At 54.7% G+C, this 15,796-nt stretch overlaps 1 protein-coding gene across 1 annotated transcript in view; it reads right to left on the minus strand.

Moving 5' to 3' along the window:
* Positions 1-14,613, minus strand: part of Xylt1 (xylosyltransferase 1) — a 134,245-nt gene extending 119,632 nt beyond the window's left edge. The window contains exon 1 of the mRNA XM_090358114.1: positions 14,227-14,613. Within this exon, the coding sequence (XP_090214240.1) occupies positions 14,227-14,613 (387 nt within the window). The remainder of the gene's footprint in view (positions 1-14,226) is intronic.
* Positions 14,614-15,796: the final 1,183 nt, after the last annotated feature.

Consider the following 15,796-nt stretch of genomic DNA (forward strand, 5'->3'; position numbering starts at 1 on the left):
TTAACGTGATGGCTGTGTTAGCTGCAGTGAGGCTATGTGAGTGTCCGAAGGCCACCGTGACTGAGCTTGGGAATAGGATTAGAAGCAGGAGGGGAGGAAGAGGCAGAGTTCACCAGGCAGCACCTCCATGGTAGTCCCTGTGGGCTGAAGACCCTCACCACAGTGCTGGCTCCCACTCAGCCTGCTGGGGTGGGGGTGCTGGAGACTGCAACTCCACACACACACACACAGGAGGCCCTGTGTACCTGGACCTGGGTCACCTAGAGCCAGCCAATCCTGAGCCCCACCTCATGTGCATGGTATGGTACGGTATGGAGGAGCCTGGGCCCGGGGCCAGGAGGGGTGAGTAGGCAGATCTGTCCCCTTGTTGGCTCCGTGGACCTGGGTGGGGCTACTTCCCCTCTCTGAACCCCACTTCCTCTACCCAGAAGCCCAGCTCCCACAATGCTCACATCACAGGACGCTTCGCATCAAACATTTGGCTGCGGTCAGGGTAACCATGGTGCCTGCTGCTGTTACTACTGTTTGCCATCTGCCCCAGCACCCCGCCTCTGAGTGGGTACTAACTGGGCAGGAAGAATTCAAAGACAGCCTTGTGATGAGTGGCTGGAGACAGATGAGAAAGCCTCCCTCCCAGCCATGTTCTACGGGGTCTGCTCTGAACTCAGGGCCACCTACTTGCTAGACAGAAGCTTCACCGCTTGAGCCATGCCTCCAACCCTCTTTTCTGTAATTTTAGTTCTTTCCCCTCATATTTACACAGTGAGTTTGTAGAGAAGGGTTTCGTGTTAACATGTTAACAGAGGATCTTAATCAGATGCGCCCCCTCCATCACTCTCTCTCCTCTCTCTCCTCCCTCCCAAAGCAACCTCCATGGCCTCACGGTTCCATTTCTACAGAGGGGCCCCCCGGGCCACCCCACTCCCCATTGGTAGCTTGGACAAAACCCGCTCATTCGCTTTATTTAGTGAGTGCTGTTGTTCAGAGGCTGCACGGTGACATTCCACACACACACACACACACACACACACACGTGTACAGCACGTTACTTGCATGGAACTCCTCGCATATATCGCCTTTGCTTGATTTTGTTTGTATGTATGTGTCTGTGTTTGTGTCAGTACTGGAGCTTGAACTGAGGGCCTGAGCCCTGTCCCTGGGCTTTCTTGCTGCTGCTGCTCTGTGACTTGAGCCACAGCTCTCCTTCTGGCTTTCTGGTGGTTAATTAGAGATGAGAGTCTCAAGGACTTTCCTGCCTGGGCTGGCTTTGAACTGTGATTCCCTTAGATCTCAGCCTCCTGAGTAGCTAGGGTTACAGACCTGAGTCACTAGCGCCCAGATGGAATCATTCCTGTTTAATTGGGAAAGCGGAGGGGCTTCTAAAACAGGCTATCAATTTGCCTTTGGGCATCACTTTAGCCTTGTCTGTCACATTTCCCTACGAGGAATTCGTAGGCTCTCAAATCACTCTATACATAATATAAAATGCCAAATCTGATCTCTTCTTTGCTGCAAGACTTATTTAACAAAGGTTTTGTGGGTTAAAATTGTTTTGTGGCTGCCTTTTAGAAGCTACTTTTTTTTTTTTTTTTGCCTGAGCACTGTCCTTGGACTTTCTCAAGGCTAGAGCTCTACCACTTGAGCCTCAGCACCACTTCCGGCTTTTTTCTATGCATGTGGCACCAAGGAATCAAACCCGGGTCTTTGTGCATGCTAGGCAAGCACTTTAACCACTAGGCCAAACTCCCAGCCCCTAGAAGCTAAATTTTAAAGTCTTATTTTTGTGTGGCAGTGCTGGGGCTTAAACTCAGAATCTCAAGCTGACCAGCGGGCACTCCAACCACCTGAGTCACTGGCCTGCAGCCCTTGTCTTACTGATTCACAAAAACCAAAACCCAAGCAGCAGGACTCGAGGTCTATACCCAGGAACGCCCCAGCCTGGGACCCTCCTCACCAAAAAGTGGCAGCTATGATGCCCTCCTTTGAGAGCTAGAACTGACACAGCTCAATACACCAGGACTGACTTGGGATGTTTCGGGGCCCCCACTCTTTCTTGCTGGAAGTATAAATTCCATCATGAAGAAACACCAGGATGGCAGTGAGCCATCCCTTCTGGTGACACGCCTCAAGTCTGATGCGAGCATGAGGCAGGACCAGAAGACCCAGTCCCGAGACGGCCAGGACCTTAGCCTAGCACCAGCTGGCTAGCAGGCGGGGCTGTGGGGACACAAAAAGAACATGAGGTCATTCCAGCATGCAAGGCCAAGCAGACCTAAAAGCCAGGGCCAGTGGGGGGAGGGGCGGTTCTAGGGAATCCTGGTGTCCTTCTGCCAAGCCCACAGTCACTGCGCCCACAGAAGTGGGCTAGCAAGTGACAAATGCCCAGGGTTCAAAAACCCAGGTGGCCCCAGAAGCCGTGAAAACACTACTGACAAGGCACAGAGACATACACGGGTCCCCCAGGAGAGGCTGTGACGCCATGGCCACACACGTGTGCAGTCCCCCAGGGGACGCATCAGATAACAGGAATTGACACGTGCCACTCTAGGCCAGAAATCTCACGGGGGTGTGTGCGGAGGGGGGCGCACAGGGTTAGGTCCATCTGCTTTCCAGCCAAGAGCACGGGGGCAGCCAGAGACAGGCAGAAGTCAATCAGAGCGGAAAGCAACATGAACCAAAAAAGAAAAACAAAAAAAGCCCAATTCTCCCAGAGCTGTTTTGCTGGCTAAAGCTAAGAACCCTCTGGAAACTATGTCTCTCTCTGCTGTGAGAAATTCAGCTGTGGCCTCATTCCCAAAGCAACGAAAGCAGTTCCCAACTCCCTGGCAGGAACCAGAGGGCCAGCCCTTCAGTACACCCCAGCCCTGGGCTGGCCCAGCGGAGTTCCAGAGATCCTGGCAAGCATTCCCAGGCTCCTCTCCCTGGTAGGAAGAACTCCATGTTCCAGTTCCATCATCACGCTAAAGAGCTCCAAAGCAAATACAAAAACAAAAGCTAACGAAGGGCCGGGGGGTGTGGTTCAAGTGGTAGAGCGCTGGCCCAGCCACATATGCCCAGCGGAACTCCCCTCACACGCTCAGTGCACAGAAGGTCACCAAGCAATCCATAGCAGTGGGGACGGAGGGTGTGAGGATGCCAGGAAATACTAGGCCTACCGGGGCAGCCATCTTCTTTAAAAAGAACCACAGAGTCCATATTTCCAGTCCCCTGAGTCATACACTCAACTTGCAAGTAGCCAATGCCCAGTGTTCAGGAGCACATGGCACTGTATGCCAATAAAACTTTATTTGGAGGCACATGTGGGTAGTCCATATAATTTTCACACATCATGAAATGGGATTCTTTTATGTTTGTATTTTTATTTATTTATTTTGCCAGTCCTGGCGACTGAACTCAGGGCCTGGGCACTGTCCTTGGGCTTTCTCAAGGCTAGAGCCTTACCACTTGAGCCACAGCACCACTTCTGTTTTTTTTTTCTATGTATGTGGTACCAGGGAATTGAACCCGGGTTTTCGTGCATGCTAGGCAAGCATTCTACCACTAGGCTAAACTTCCGGCCCTTATTTTTTCTTTCCTGGTCCTGGGACTTGCTTGAACTCAGGGCCTGGGCATTGTCCCTGAGCTTCTTTTGCTCAAGGTTAGTACTCTTACCACTTGAGCCACAACTCCACTCCCAGATTTTGGTAGTTTACTGGAGGTAAGGGCCTCACAGATCTTTCTGTCCTGGCTGGCTTTGAATCACGATCTTCAGATCTCAGCTTCCTGATTAACTAGGTTTAGAGGCACCCTGGCTTTCTTTCCTCCCTCGCCCCAACCATTTACAATTTTTTTTTTGGTAGGTCATGGGGCTTGAACTCAGCTTGGGTGTTGTCCCTGAGCTCTTTTTGGCTCAAGGGTTACACCCTACCCTTAAGCCAAGCCACATTTCCCGTTTTCTAGGGGCTAATTGGAGATAAGAGTCTCAGGTCCTTTTGTGCCCAGGCTGGCTTTTGAACCTTGACCCTCAGATCTCAGCCTCCTGAGTAGCTAGGATTACAGGCCTGAGTTACCACACCCAGCTCCCTTTCCCTTCTTAGCTTACAGGCCAGGTGAAAACAGACAGGCTGTAGGCTAGATTTGGCCTTCAGGCTGTAAAGCAAAGGTGAGTTCAGACCTCAGACCATATGACTTGGTTTCTACACTAGGCCCAGGGAAGCAGTGGTGTCAGAGGTCCCCTCGGAGTCCCAGCGGGGATTGAGGGACTGAGATGACTATCCCCACAGGGGTAGACTGCTGAGGCTCTAGGCTGGTTCTGATTCATCAGGCCTAAGCACATTGGTGAGCTGTGGTCATCATTTCCACACGTTTCCATCTATAAGTGCTACTTCAGAAGGAAGTGGAGAACGTGGCTCAAATGGTAGAGCACCTGCCCAGAGATTAGCAGACCTTGAGTTCAAACCCTAGTATTCCATGAAAGAAAGGGAAAACAAAGGTTTCAATTCCTCCCTTCCATCTATTGTGTTTACTTCTAAGGGGCAGCACTCGGTGCCACTCTGTGAGCAGCTGCCTCCAAACCGTGGGACATCATGAAGGAAAAGGCCAGCCTTCTTTCCAGGTGATTTCCAGAGAGTGCGCATTTAATTATTCCTCTCCATCAGCAGTTGAGCCTCACTGAAATCCCTGCTCATAATTATGAGCTGTAGTTATTATTTTAACACAAATCAACACCTTATGAAAATATTACACCCCGGATGCTACCTCTCCACCGCTGGGACTAGGGGTGGAAGGCGGTTGCCACACATACTCTCTCCCCAACTGTGGCTTCTTGGGGTGCAGGGTGGTGGAAAGTCTGGGGCCAGAAGCCCTCCACATCTAGACCGCTGACTTCGCACATGGCCCAAACCCCCAGCACTTCACAACCCAATTGATTCTGGACATTAGCATCAGTGGTTCCATCTACACACTGGGCCACCTCCTTCCTGTGCAGCCAGGACAGTCAGGCTGTAGAGTGGCTCAGAGGAAGTCCTGCGTTAAAACGTCCTGTGTGGCGCAGATTTTTGACATATACCCTCCTGGAATTTTGTTATGGAAAGTCCAACCTTACTAGTTTGTCACTTTGGGCAAAGTCCTCTCTCTCTCTCTCTCTCTCTCTCTCTCTCTCTCTCTCTCTCTCTCTCTCTCTCTCTCTCTCTCTCTCTCTCTCTATGCCTCCGTGGCCTCATCTGTAATCAGGAAGGACTCGGGCATGGCTGTGAATGGTTTGGCGTGATCCTCTGCCATGGACTGTCTAACACACAAGGTCTCGGGTGCAGGACGACAGCTCACGGATAAACAGTGATTGCTGCCGTGTCATTCTGAGGGCTGCGGCAAATTCAAATTCCCAGCGGTGCTACACATCTGGCTCTGAGTTAATGGCGCTGCTGGGAGGGGGTGGGGCTTAGGGGGGAGGAAGTGAGGTTGGTGGGGACGTGGACCTGAGGGGACACTGGGACCCAGCCACTTCCTCCCCCATATCATTATTTAGCTGCCTGACTACCATGGTGGGGGCAATATTCCTCCACCGTGTGCTCCTTTTGTGCCCCCGTTTCACCCCACACCTGGAAAGAAGACCCAACGACCACAGACTCAAACCCATGACCCATGAACCAGAACCAACCTTTCCCCTTTCCTCTCAGGCAATGAAACACTGACTCATACAAAGCCAACAGTAGCCATCCACGGAACAAAAACGTAAGCAAAGTAGCTACGTGCAGGGCCTCATGCCTGTCATCGCAGCTAATCAGGAGGCAGAGGCCAGGAGAATCATGGGTCAAGGCCAGCCGGAGCAAAAAAAAAAGGGGGCTGGAGGCAAGGCTCAAGTGGTAGAGCACCTAGCAAGAAAGCAACAAGTCCTGACTTCAGACCCCAGGACTGCCAGTCGTCATCGTCGTCGTCATCATCATCATCAGACTGTTGAGCCCAGGACACACTGGAAGGTGGAGTTCCCACATCAAAGAAGCGGCCATACCCCTTCCCCTCAGGCTGCCACCTCTTAGGGAATGAAGGCTAGAATTTCACTGTTTTCAACAACTAACCCATATTAGATTTGCTTTGAAGTCACTGATTAGTGGCTACTGACTTGAATTCTGATGGGTGGCAACTCCACTGTCTCTCATTAAGAGGAGGAGGAGGAGGAGGACAGATGGGGAGAAAACCCTACCATCCTCCCAGCCTTCTGAGTGCTGCCCAAATCTGACCCTCAGAGTTTCAGGTTCCCTCCTGGCTTCCCACTTTCCTGGAAGTACCTTCTGATGCCCACGCTCAAGATGGTGATGAGAAAAAGCCCCTCGCACAGCCCCTTGCCACCTCAACACTGGATGCCAAGGATTGGGGATCCTCTGTGTCTTTCTAACAGATGCCCTGAATTGGGGGAGGGGGGGAGGGAGAGGGAGAGAGGCACACAATGAATAGGCTTTTATTTCAAAAAGAACACCTGCGAAGCAGGGCCCTCCATTAAAAAATAAACAGAAAACAGTTGGGGGAGGGGTAAAATAAAAAGGAAGTCATTTTCCCATCAGCTCTCTAATTACTAGAGCCCCGCCCCCCATTTCACAAGGAGAGGAGGAGGACCAGTAAGTCTCTCCTGTCCCCAAAGGAAGGATGCTCAATGAGGCACACAGTGCACCCGCATCTGTCTCATCTGCTTTAATGCCACCCTTGAATAACGTATACATGAGCTTTCCATTGCCTGAGGGACAGGTACACGGGGTATGCTGGCTTTTCTATGTGTGAGTGGTGGGTTACTTGGGTGTGTTCAACTTATGATTATTTACCAAGCTTCACTTCTTTTCTTGTCTATTTATTTTTTCATGGCTTGGGGGAAAAAGAAACATCTAAGAGAACATACACAGAATTGAAGAACCAAAGCACAGGGGTAGATCTGGGCATCCGAGCCTCATAAAGGCTATGGATAGGATGTCATACCTGCTGCTGTGTTGAAAGCTGGGATTCCTGGAGCTGGTTTGGAATCCATGACCCTGGGCTCAGAATCGCCCATCCCAAATAAACCCTCGCCCCCTCCCAATCATTCCAACGTGCCTGGACAAACCACCATAAACTCACCCCACCCCGAGCCCACCATCACTGGTGGGCCTAGCTTTCTGGACACTGTGGGAACTGTCCCACCTCGTCACCTATCCCAACCACCATGACAGCAGAGGCACACGTTTGTGTCCCCAGCTTCTCCCCCTGGGGGGCATGCCGCAGGCTCTCAGGCACCCCTACCACACCACCTCTGACCTGCACACTTGCTCCTCTGGCTTTAGACTAAAGCAAAGCTCCTCTCCTCTCAGCCTGGGATTACAGTAGATGCCCGCCCCGCCTGGCCACTGCACTTGCTGGCTGCCTTCTTAGCATCCATGGGTGGGGAGGTGCCACATATGAGCCTGGATTAACCAGCCAGATAAGCCAGTGTCACCAGGCCTCAGGGGAAAAGGAGGGGGTGTTGAAGGGGGAATCCCCCCAAAATAAGACTTGTTACTAGGCCCCACTCTTCTCTGCTACACCTGGTCTGGGCAGGTTGGGGAGAGGGGGTCTCTGGGGCTCCAAGTTTTGGACAGCAATAATGCTAGCCGCGCTCCCCCCAGCTCTGGGCTAAGGTGACCCTCCCTGCTGCGCCAGCTGCTGGCTTCCGGTGGAGGAAGGGCACCTATGCTAACCACAGGGATCTCGGGGACTCAACCCCGATTACTATCTGCTGGCCCTGGGCGGTTCCTGGTGAAGGCAGGAGGAAGTGACTGCGGGACTCTTGCTGCAACTTAGGGGTCAGGTGGTTCCTAGGAAGGGCAGGTTCTGAACCTCCAGAGGTGACCACAGGCCAGGCTGCTGAGCTGAAAGAGACAAGAAGCAGGAACAGCAGCGAAGACCCTTCCTATGGCCAAAGGAGTGGACACAGCATTCTCCAGAGGTGGGGGGAAGGGGGAGAGGGAGAGAGGGAGAGAGACAGACAGAGAGAGACAGAGAGAGAGAGAGAGAGAGAGAGAGAGACAGAGAGGGCGCGAGAGAGCGAGTACGCGCTCTGAATACAAAACACCTTCTTCCCGCCAAGTTCAAAGTCAGGGACGCAGTCTGCTCTGCTACAGGGTGATATTTTCAGTCTAGGACAGAAATCCAAATGAGCTCTAGACCAAAGGAAACACAGGAGCAGATTTGCGAGATGAAAGCGGTTTACAGAGGCGATCCCTACACAATTCTGCTTCAGAATTCCTCACACTCGCATGCTTTACCAAAACATTCTTGCTCAAAGAATAGTTTCAGTTGCTCTTGCAACAACACTCCCCCACAAAAACATCAAAAACAAAGAATGGGTGACTGCGAAGATGCATACATTGATTTGCTCACCCACAGTAACTTTTTCAAAATGAGCTGCACAATTCCAATACATGCAAGGGGACTTTCATACATAAGAGTGTCCTTGGGATTTGGACATTTGAGGAAACAGAGTCATAGGAGTTTCAAAGTCAGATGAAAACCCTCACTGAGACCCTAGAAGAAGAAGCAGGTGAAGCTCCTGGGTGAAGTTGCTGACATGCCCTGTGACTCAGTTTCCCCTCCACAGCATGAGGTCAAGGGACCAGTGGCTACTCACAAGGACCCAAGGAGGCATTACAGATGTGTGTGTCTCGCACATCCTAAGTGCTGCATGGATATTAACATTCTTATTATGTGCCTACCTGCACCATTGTTTGGTTCCAATTCAGTGGCAACTGCTGAGTTTGCTCCTTCCCCAGAGCGAGCCCAGCACCCTGCCCGTAGCCCAGGCTAGCCCAGGACTCGTGACCCATGGGCCTCCACCACCTTGGGTGCCACCACACCCATTTGAGAGCCTGCACTTTAATTTATTTTTTCTGGAATGTGCTTAAATGTCACATAGTAAATCAGGAATGACAGGCCTGCACAGAGGGCTTTCCAAGGAACTTTCCAGACAAAGGACTCAGGCATCCAGACAGCACTGGGAAGAGGCAGGCCTGGGTTTGCACTCCAGCTCTGTGATTCTCTTAACTTCAACAAAGTTGTGATTCTCTGAACCTCAGTTTCTTCAAGTGTGTGTGTGTGTGTGTGTGTGTGCATGTGCGTGTGCGTGTGCACGCAATAGTCCTATCCCACAGAGTCAGGGAGATTCAGTGAGATGATGAGACATGACTTCAAAGCCCCCGTGTTCATACTTCACACCTAGAAATCCAAGACCCCCACTTCTAGCCAGGCAGCCTAGCCTTAACTGCACCTGGCTTACAGACAACTGCTTCCTTCCCAGAAAATAGATGATGGATGGATGGGTGATAAACACAGCGTAAATAAGCAATAGATCCATGGATAGACTATTGATAAAAATATACATAGGTAGATACAAAGATGACAGACAGAAAAGAAAACAGATAAGTAATAGAATGATAGATGACGGATGGATAGACAAATAGGGTTTTTTCTTTTTTCCCCTTGAGAATTTACTAACACAATTTATACAAAGCACCAAAATGTGCCTGGCATACAGGCATACAGTCAGTGTGCTCCAGGCCTGGTCACACAGAAGGGCCTAGAAGAAGGATCCAGCCTGCCTTGAGTTTCACTCAGACCTTACTTTGCATGGGAAAATGCGTAATCACCAAGAAAGAAAGGAAAAAAAAAAAAAAAAAGCTTCTTTCCAAACATACCAAGAATTCCTCTTGAGAGTGACAGCTCATGCTGGAGCGGCACCTACTGATTGGCATGCATCACTTGACACTCGCCCAGGCGGCGGCCCCCTGGGGCGGGACAAGGACAGGGTGACAGGGTCACCGTCCATGCCCAGCAGGGCAGGGGGGGCAGTGGGGGGCTGATGCCCACACCGGATGGGCAGAGGGCATCAACTGCACATCTGCACAGGCCTAGCACACAGTCCCGTGACCTCCTCCACAGCCCTGCTTTGTGAGTATGGGCATTGTGGGGTGTGGGGATTATTAACTGAATTTATTTCCCCCTACAGATTTTCACGTTCATTTCATTTTCTCACAGATGGGGTTCTGGGCGTGTAAGAATGGGAGACATACAGGAAGAGGGGAGAGGGGTCCCAGGTGACCCAAGACCAGAGGTCTATCTGAGACTGCCCTGCGCAGTCCCCAGTCCTGCAGGATCATTTCAGTTTTTCTGCATCTAGATTTACAGCCCCACTTGTGGGAAATATCGCTGGGTGGCAGGTAGTTGCTTACCACAGAGTGAGCCAGGAGGTTTGCTGTCTGAACACGTATACATGTGTATGACACGCATGCTGACAAACACATACATGTGCAAAGCACACGTGCCCAACACATGCGTGCACGCAGATGCAATGCACACATGTGGGCACACACATATGTGCATGTACTCACACACATGCATGCAAAATCATTCATTGCACCCAACTTCCTTTCCTAGAGAGACTACAGATGAAAAAGTTGGACAATCCCCAGGAAATAGTAATGTATGTCTTAGTTGCTTTCCTAAGCCAAAACCAGCAAGCATTATACCATCCTATCTTTGGGAACACACACACACACACACACACACACACACACACACATATGCATGCACACGTACAAGCATGAACTGATCCACAATGCAAGGAAAATGACTCTATACCCAACATGTATGTATATATATATATGTATATATATAATCCTACATATGTCTATATATAGACCTATATATACACACACACATATATATATATATATACATATACACACCCGCACGTACATATGTATATACGATATAGGTTGAGTGTCCTTAACTCCCAAACCCAGAATCTTTTTTTTCTTTGTGGGTCATGGGACTTGAACTTTGGGCCTGGTACTATGTCTGAGCTTTTCAGCTCAAGGCTGCCACCCTACCCCTGGAGCCACAGCCTCATTTCCCATTTTCCAGTGATTAATTGGAGATACGAGTTTCATATTTTCAAAGCCCCGGCTGGCTTTGAACAGCCTCTGGAGTAGCTAGGATTTCAGGCGTGAGCCATCTCTCCCAGCCAGAATCTTTGTAAATGCTCTGAACTCCAAAGCTTTTTCAGCACCAACACAACATGTTGCACTAAAAATAGCATATACGGGCCGGGAGTTTGGCCTAGTGGTTAAAGTGCTTGCCTAGCATGCACGAAGAGCCTGGTTCGATTCCTTGGTACCACATACATAGAAAAAAAAAAAAGCCAGAAATGGTGCTGAGGCTCAAGTGGTGGAGCTCTAGCCTTGAGAAAGTCCAAGGACAGTGCTCAGGCCCTGAGCTCAAGCCCAGGACTGGCAAAAAAAAAAAAAAATAGCATATACGATTACCTTTAGGCCATGTATATAAGGTAATATAGTACAAATAAATGGACGCGGTGCTTAGTTTTCAGTCTCATCCTAAGAGAATTCATAATGTCTGCGATAACATCATAAAACAGTTAAGAAATCTGAACTCTGCAACACTTTCAGTCCCAAGCATTTCAGGTGAGAGGTACTCAACTTCTATCAAGCATCCTTAAGTATATCGTAATATGCTACAATATGTATAGAATAGTTTCTATTTTTATGTGTTTTAATAATTTCCAGTATATAATGAAGCAGATGGCAACATTCACAACATGATAAATATTGTCCAATGATGTGCATTTCTGTATACAAAGTGTAATGCATTTGTTCAAACAAAACTCCGATGCCAGTGTGAATGAGGAGAAAAAAGAAAAGAGATCCTGAATTATCAGTGAACTATCCTGTGTTGTCTCTGGTCTGAAAACATTTGGATAGAAGGAAAAGCTGTGCCTCCAGGCTGTTAGAATCAGAGAGCCTCCTTCCAAAGGCACTGCCAGAGACTATCTGTCTGAGCAATGTGAACTATGAGGAATTTCTGCCAAAAAATAGCATTTCAAATGGGTCAGATAAGACAAAAAAGCCCATTCTAGTGAGTGTATGTGTGTGTGTGTGTGAAGGAATACAACCGTACATGTCTTAAATGAAACTATGTGACATCTGAGGGCCATTAAGTGTGAGAACTCTCAGGGAGTCCTCAAAAGAAAGGAAATGAACGTTTGTTACATTAACACTCCAGGATTTCATTTTTCCCCAAAGCATTCCATTCTGCAGGACTTCCTGACGGGTCCACCCCCCTCCCCCAAGAAATCCTCCCCCCCTAAATTCTGAAAGGACAGCAAAGCCCACAGCTCACTGAGACTCACTACCCAACTCAGCCTGGAGGGGGCTTGGAGGAGAGGGGCACACTGGTAAATCTTGGAGGAATTGTGCAAGAGGCTGCAGGAGGACAGGCAGAAGGAACCACGCCACTGGGGGTGGCTGAGCAAACGCTCCCTGTGCAGTGCCAGCCTGGCACTGCAGCATGCCCCTCCCCACCCATGCTAGAACCATGCACCCTGCCCAGATGGCCAGAGCACACCTGAGCCTCATCAACCAAAAGCCATTTGGAAAATCACAGGGGTATCCCACTTCCCAGTCACCACTCCAAAGCATCACACCAAGGGCCTCGGAAAGAATCACACACCGGTTGCAAGGATCCTCTCCCTGCCAGAATCCTTTGCTCCAGCAAGGCTGGAGTTTGGGAACAGCCTGCCCCCTTCTGGTCTCCCTGAGCTCGGTGAAGGGGTGGGCACAGAGTGCAGACCCCCAGCTCCAGGCAGTATGTTCACACTGTGATTTCAGTGGATATGGGGACAAGGAATATGGGGGGGAGGGAGGAAGATAAAAGAAAACACACACCCAGCAGCCACAGCAGTGCTGGACATGGGAGATGCTAACTGCAGGGAAGGAAACAGTGCAAAGAAGAAAACCAACACACAACTGTCTACAACAGGGGGGTAAAGAGATTGAGATGCTGGGAAATACAGGTGGGAGGATTAGTGGCTGAACTTACAGAGAAAGAACAGCCAAGCAACAACAGCTGGAATTCCAAATGGGATTTTAAAAGAGGTGGCCTTCTCCCCCACCGCCCCTTCCCAGTTGCAAGAAGTCTGTCTGTGGCTGGCCTCGGGACACAGGTGGAGATAACTAAACTGAGCACAAAAGGTGCGCTGTGCATGGGGACAGAGGAAGAAGCCAGTCATCTGGGCCTCCCTCCTCCCCTTCATCTGCCTCAACAGGTGGCATTTACACCCTAAAAATGCCTGGCGCTGCGGTCCCACGCGGAGGGTCAGGGGCGCACGCTCCCGCACCCTCTGCCCACCTCGGGACAGCCAGGGCTCTGAATCTAGAACGACCTGTCCGACCCAGCCCCAGGAGTTCAAAGGCAGCGCCTGCACGGGGAGGCCGGGCGCCCAGTCCCCCATCTGCCATCTTCGTCGTCGTCGTCGTCCCCACAAACAAGGCAAGGACTCGGCCTCCACACCCACACGGCAGGCGTGAAATGCAGGCTCGGCCCACGGGCACGGAGGGGCCTCTCGATTCCACACAACAGTGCAGACCAGAAAGCTGTCTTTAGCCGGGGTCCCCGGGGCGACTGAGGCCCTCGCCCGCCTCCGCGGACGTGCGGCGGCTGGGCATCCCGGAGTCAGCCCCTGGGGTCCGATGCTGCCCGCTGGAGACTCCGGCCCCGGCCCCGCCACACCCGGGGCGGCCTGGGGACTGTGGTCCGGAGGCAGGGGGGGCCCTGAGATCGGTGGGCTCGGGAAAGTAGCACAGACGGCACTGGAGAAGTTTGGGGATAGGGAGAGAGGGCGAGCGGGCTCCACCCGGCTCAGAGCTGCGGGCGGCGGCGGGCGCCCCAGTCCCGCCCGTTCCACACCCGGGAGGGCGGAGACCCCGCCGGGAAGGTGCGTGCCCGGGCGGCCGCCGAACGCCACCGGCCGGGGAGGCGGCCCGAGCGCGTCCCCGGGGCGCCGCCAGAGACCTCGGAGGGCAGGCGAGGAGGCGGCGGCAAGGTGAGACCGCCGAGCGGACAGAATCCCGGGGCTCGCGCGGAAACGCCCGGGGCGGGACCCAGGACCCGAAGTCAGCCCGCCCGGACCCCCGCGAGGAGTCGCCGCGACTAGGGGACGGGGTCCGGGGAGCGGGGCCCCCCCGACCTCAGACCCCTTCCCGGGCCGGGCATCAACTCCTCGAGCACCCGAGGAGGAGGACGGGGCACGACCCGCGAGGCTCGACCAGCGCTCGGCGGCGGCGGGGGACCCGACACCCGCACCCCCGCGCCGCCTCCTCCCCGGGGGGAACTTCCCGGACGCCGCGGGGTCCCGCCGAGCCCTCCCCGCCCTCCCCGCCGCGCCGAAGGGCATCTTACCCGTGCCCGGCCGAGCAGTGCCCCGCGGCCGGCCGGCTGCTGCGCGCGGGCTTCTCCGGGGTCGGCTCCTCGCGCCCGCGCCGGGGCTCCGCGTCCTCCGCCGGCTGCTCCGGCTCCTCCGGGGCCGCCGGCTCCGCGGGCCGCCGCGGGCAGATCCCGACGCTCGCGGCGCGGGCCCGGGCCCGGGGCCGGGTTGGGGTGCTCCGCCCCGCCGGTCCCCGCGGCGCCCCCGCGGCGCGCCCCGGCCGCGGCCCCGGCCCCGGGCCCCGAGTCCAGGCTGCTGAAATTCCAGGCGAGCAGCGTCTGCAGCAGCAGCACCGTGAGCGCCGCCAGCAGCGCCGAGCGCGAGCGCCGGGCCAGGCTCCGGGCGCACGGCGCCGCCACCATCTTCCGCTCGGCGCGGCGCGGCGCGGCGGGCTCGGCTGGCGGGCGGGCGGGCGGGGACCCCGGCGCGCTCCGGGCCGCCCCGCGCTGCCCGCACCTCCCGCGGCCGCGGCTCCCGCTCGGGCCCCGCCGCCGCCGCCTCGGCTCCGCGCGGCTCGGGCTCCGCCTCCGCCTCCCCCGCCGCCGCCGCCGCCACCGCCTCCGCCGCGGCGCGGAGTTTTCAGACGGGCAGGGACCCGGACGTCACCGGGAGGAGGGGAGCGCGGGGGGCGGCGCGGAGGCCGCCGGGGGCGCGGCGCGCGCGCGGACCGAGGAGCCTGGGGGTCCGGGGCGGCCGCGGGGGGTCGGGCGCACACCCCTGCCCGGGCCGGGGGCGCCGCTGGGGAGGGGGCGGCGGGGAGGGCGGGGCTGGGGGCGGAGCCGGCGGCGGGGGGGCGGGCGGGCGGTCAGGCAAACGGAGCGAGGGGCTGACAGGCAGATGGACGGACGGACACCCCAGGGCCGGGGTGGGAGTGGGGAGGGGCCAGGGGCCAGTCTTGCGGCGGAGGAGGGGGGGGAAAGAGGAGGGAAAGCGGGGTTGGGGGTACTCGGGGACAGAGGCGGGTCCGCTCGGATGGAAGGGGAGGTCAGGAAAGGGGAGAGGAGGTCCCGGGGCCCCGCATTCCCGGTGCCAGCGAGAGGTGGGGCGGGGGCGCCTCTCCCCGCGTGTGTGGTCCTGGGTCTAACCCAGGACTGGGGCGCTTGGCAGGTGGGGGGGATCTGGGGTCCCGGGCCCACGCTTTCTCATCCCGGAGGCCTGGGAGGGGGCTTGGAGGAAGCCCCCCCTTCCTCTGGGGTTCACCACCACTGGGCTGCGAGTAACTCCTGAGTCACCCTGTCCCCGCCAGGACGCACTGGGCCCACTGAGTCACGTCTCCTGTCCCCCAGGACCCAGGCAGCACGCTGGCTTCCAGGCTAAGGAAGCTTCCTCAACCTTCCTGCCCCACCCGCTGAGCCCCAGGCTGCCCGGGGCCGGGCCGGGGGTGAGGGGGGCTCGCGGGCCTGGCTGTGTGCCCTACGAGGGGGTGTCTCCTCCCCTCTCCTCCTCTTAGCCCTCCCTCCCTCCCAACCCCTCCCCTGTCCCCAAGCGTTTGGAGAAAATGGTCCCCAGCCGCCTGACTCAGTCCTTCCCACCTTCCCCTCCCTC

This window comes from Megascapheus bottae, chromosome 25 (genome assembly GCF_031878675.1).
Source record: "Megascapheus bottae isolate mThoBot1 chromosome 25, mThoBot2.hap1, whole genome shotgun sequence".
Taxonomy (NCBI): domain Eukaryota; kingdom Metazoa; phylum Chordata; class Mammalia; order Rodentia; family Geomyidae; genus Megascapheus; species Megascapheus bottae.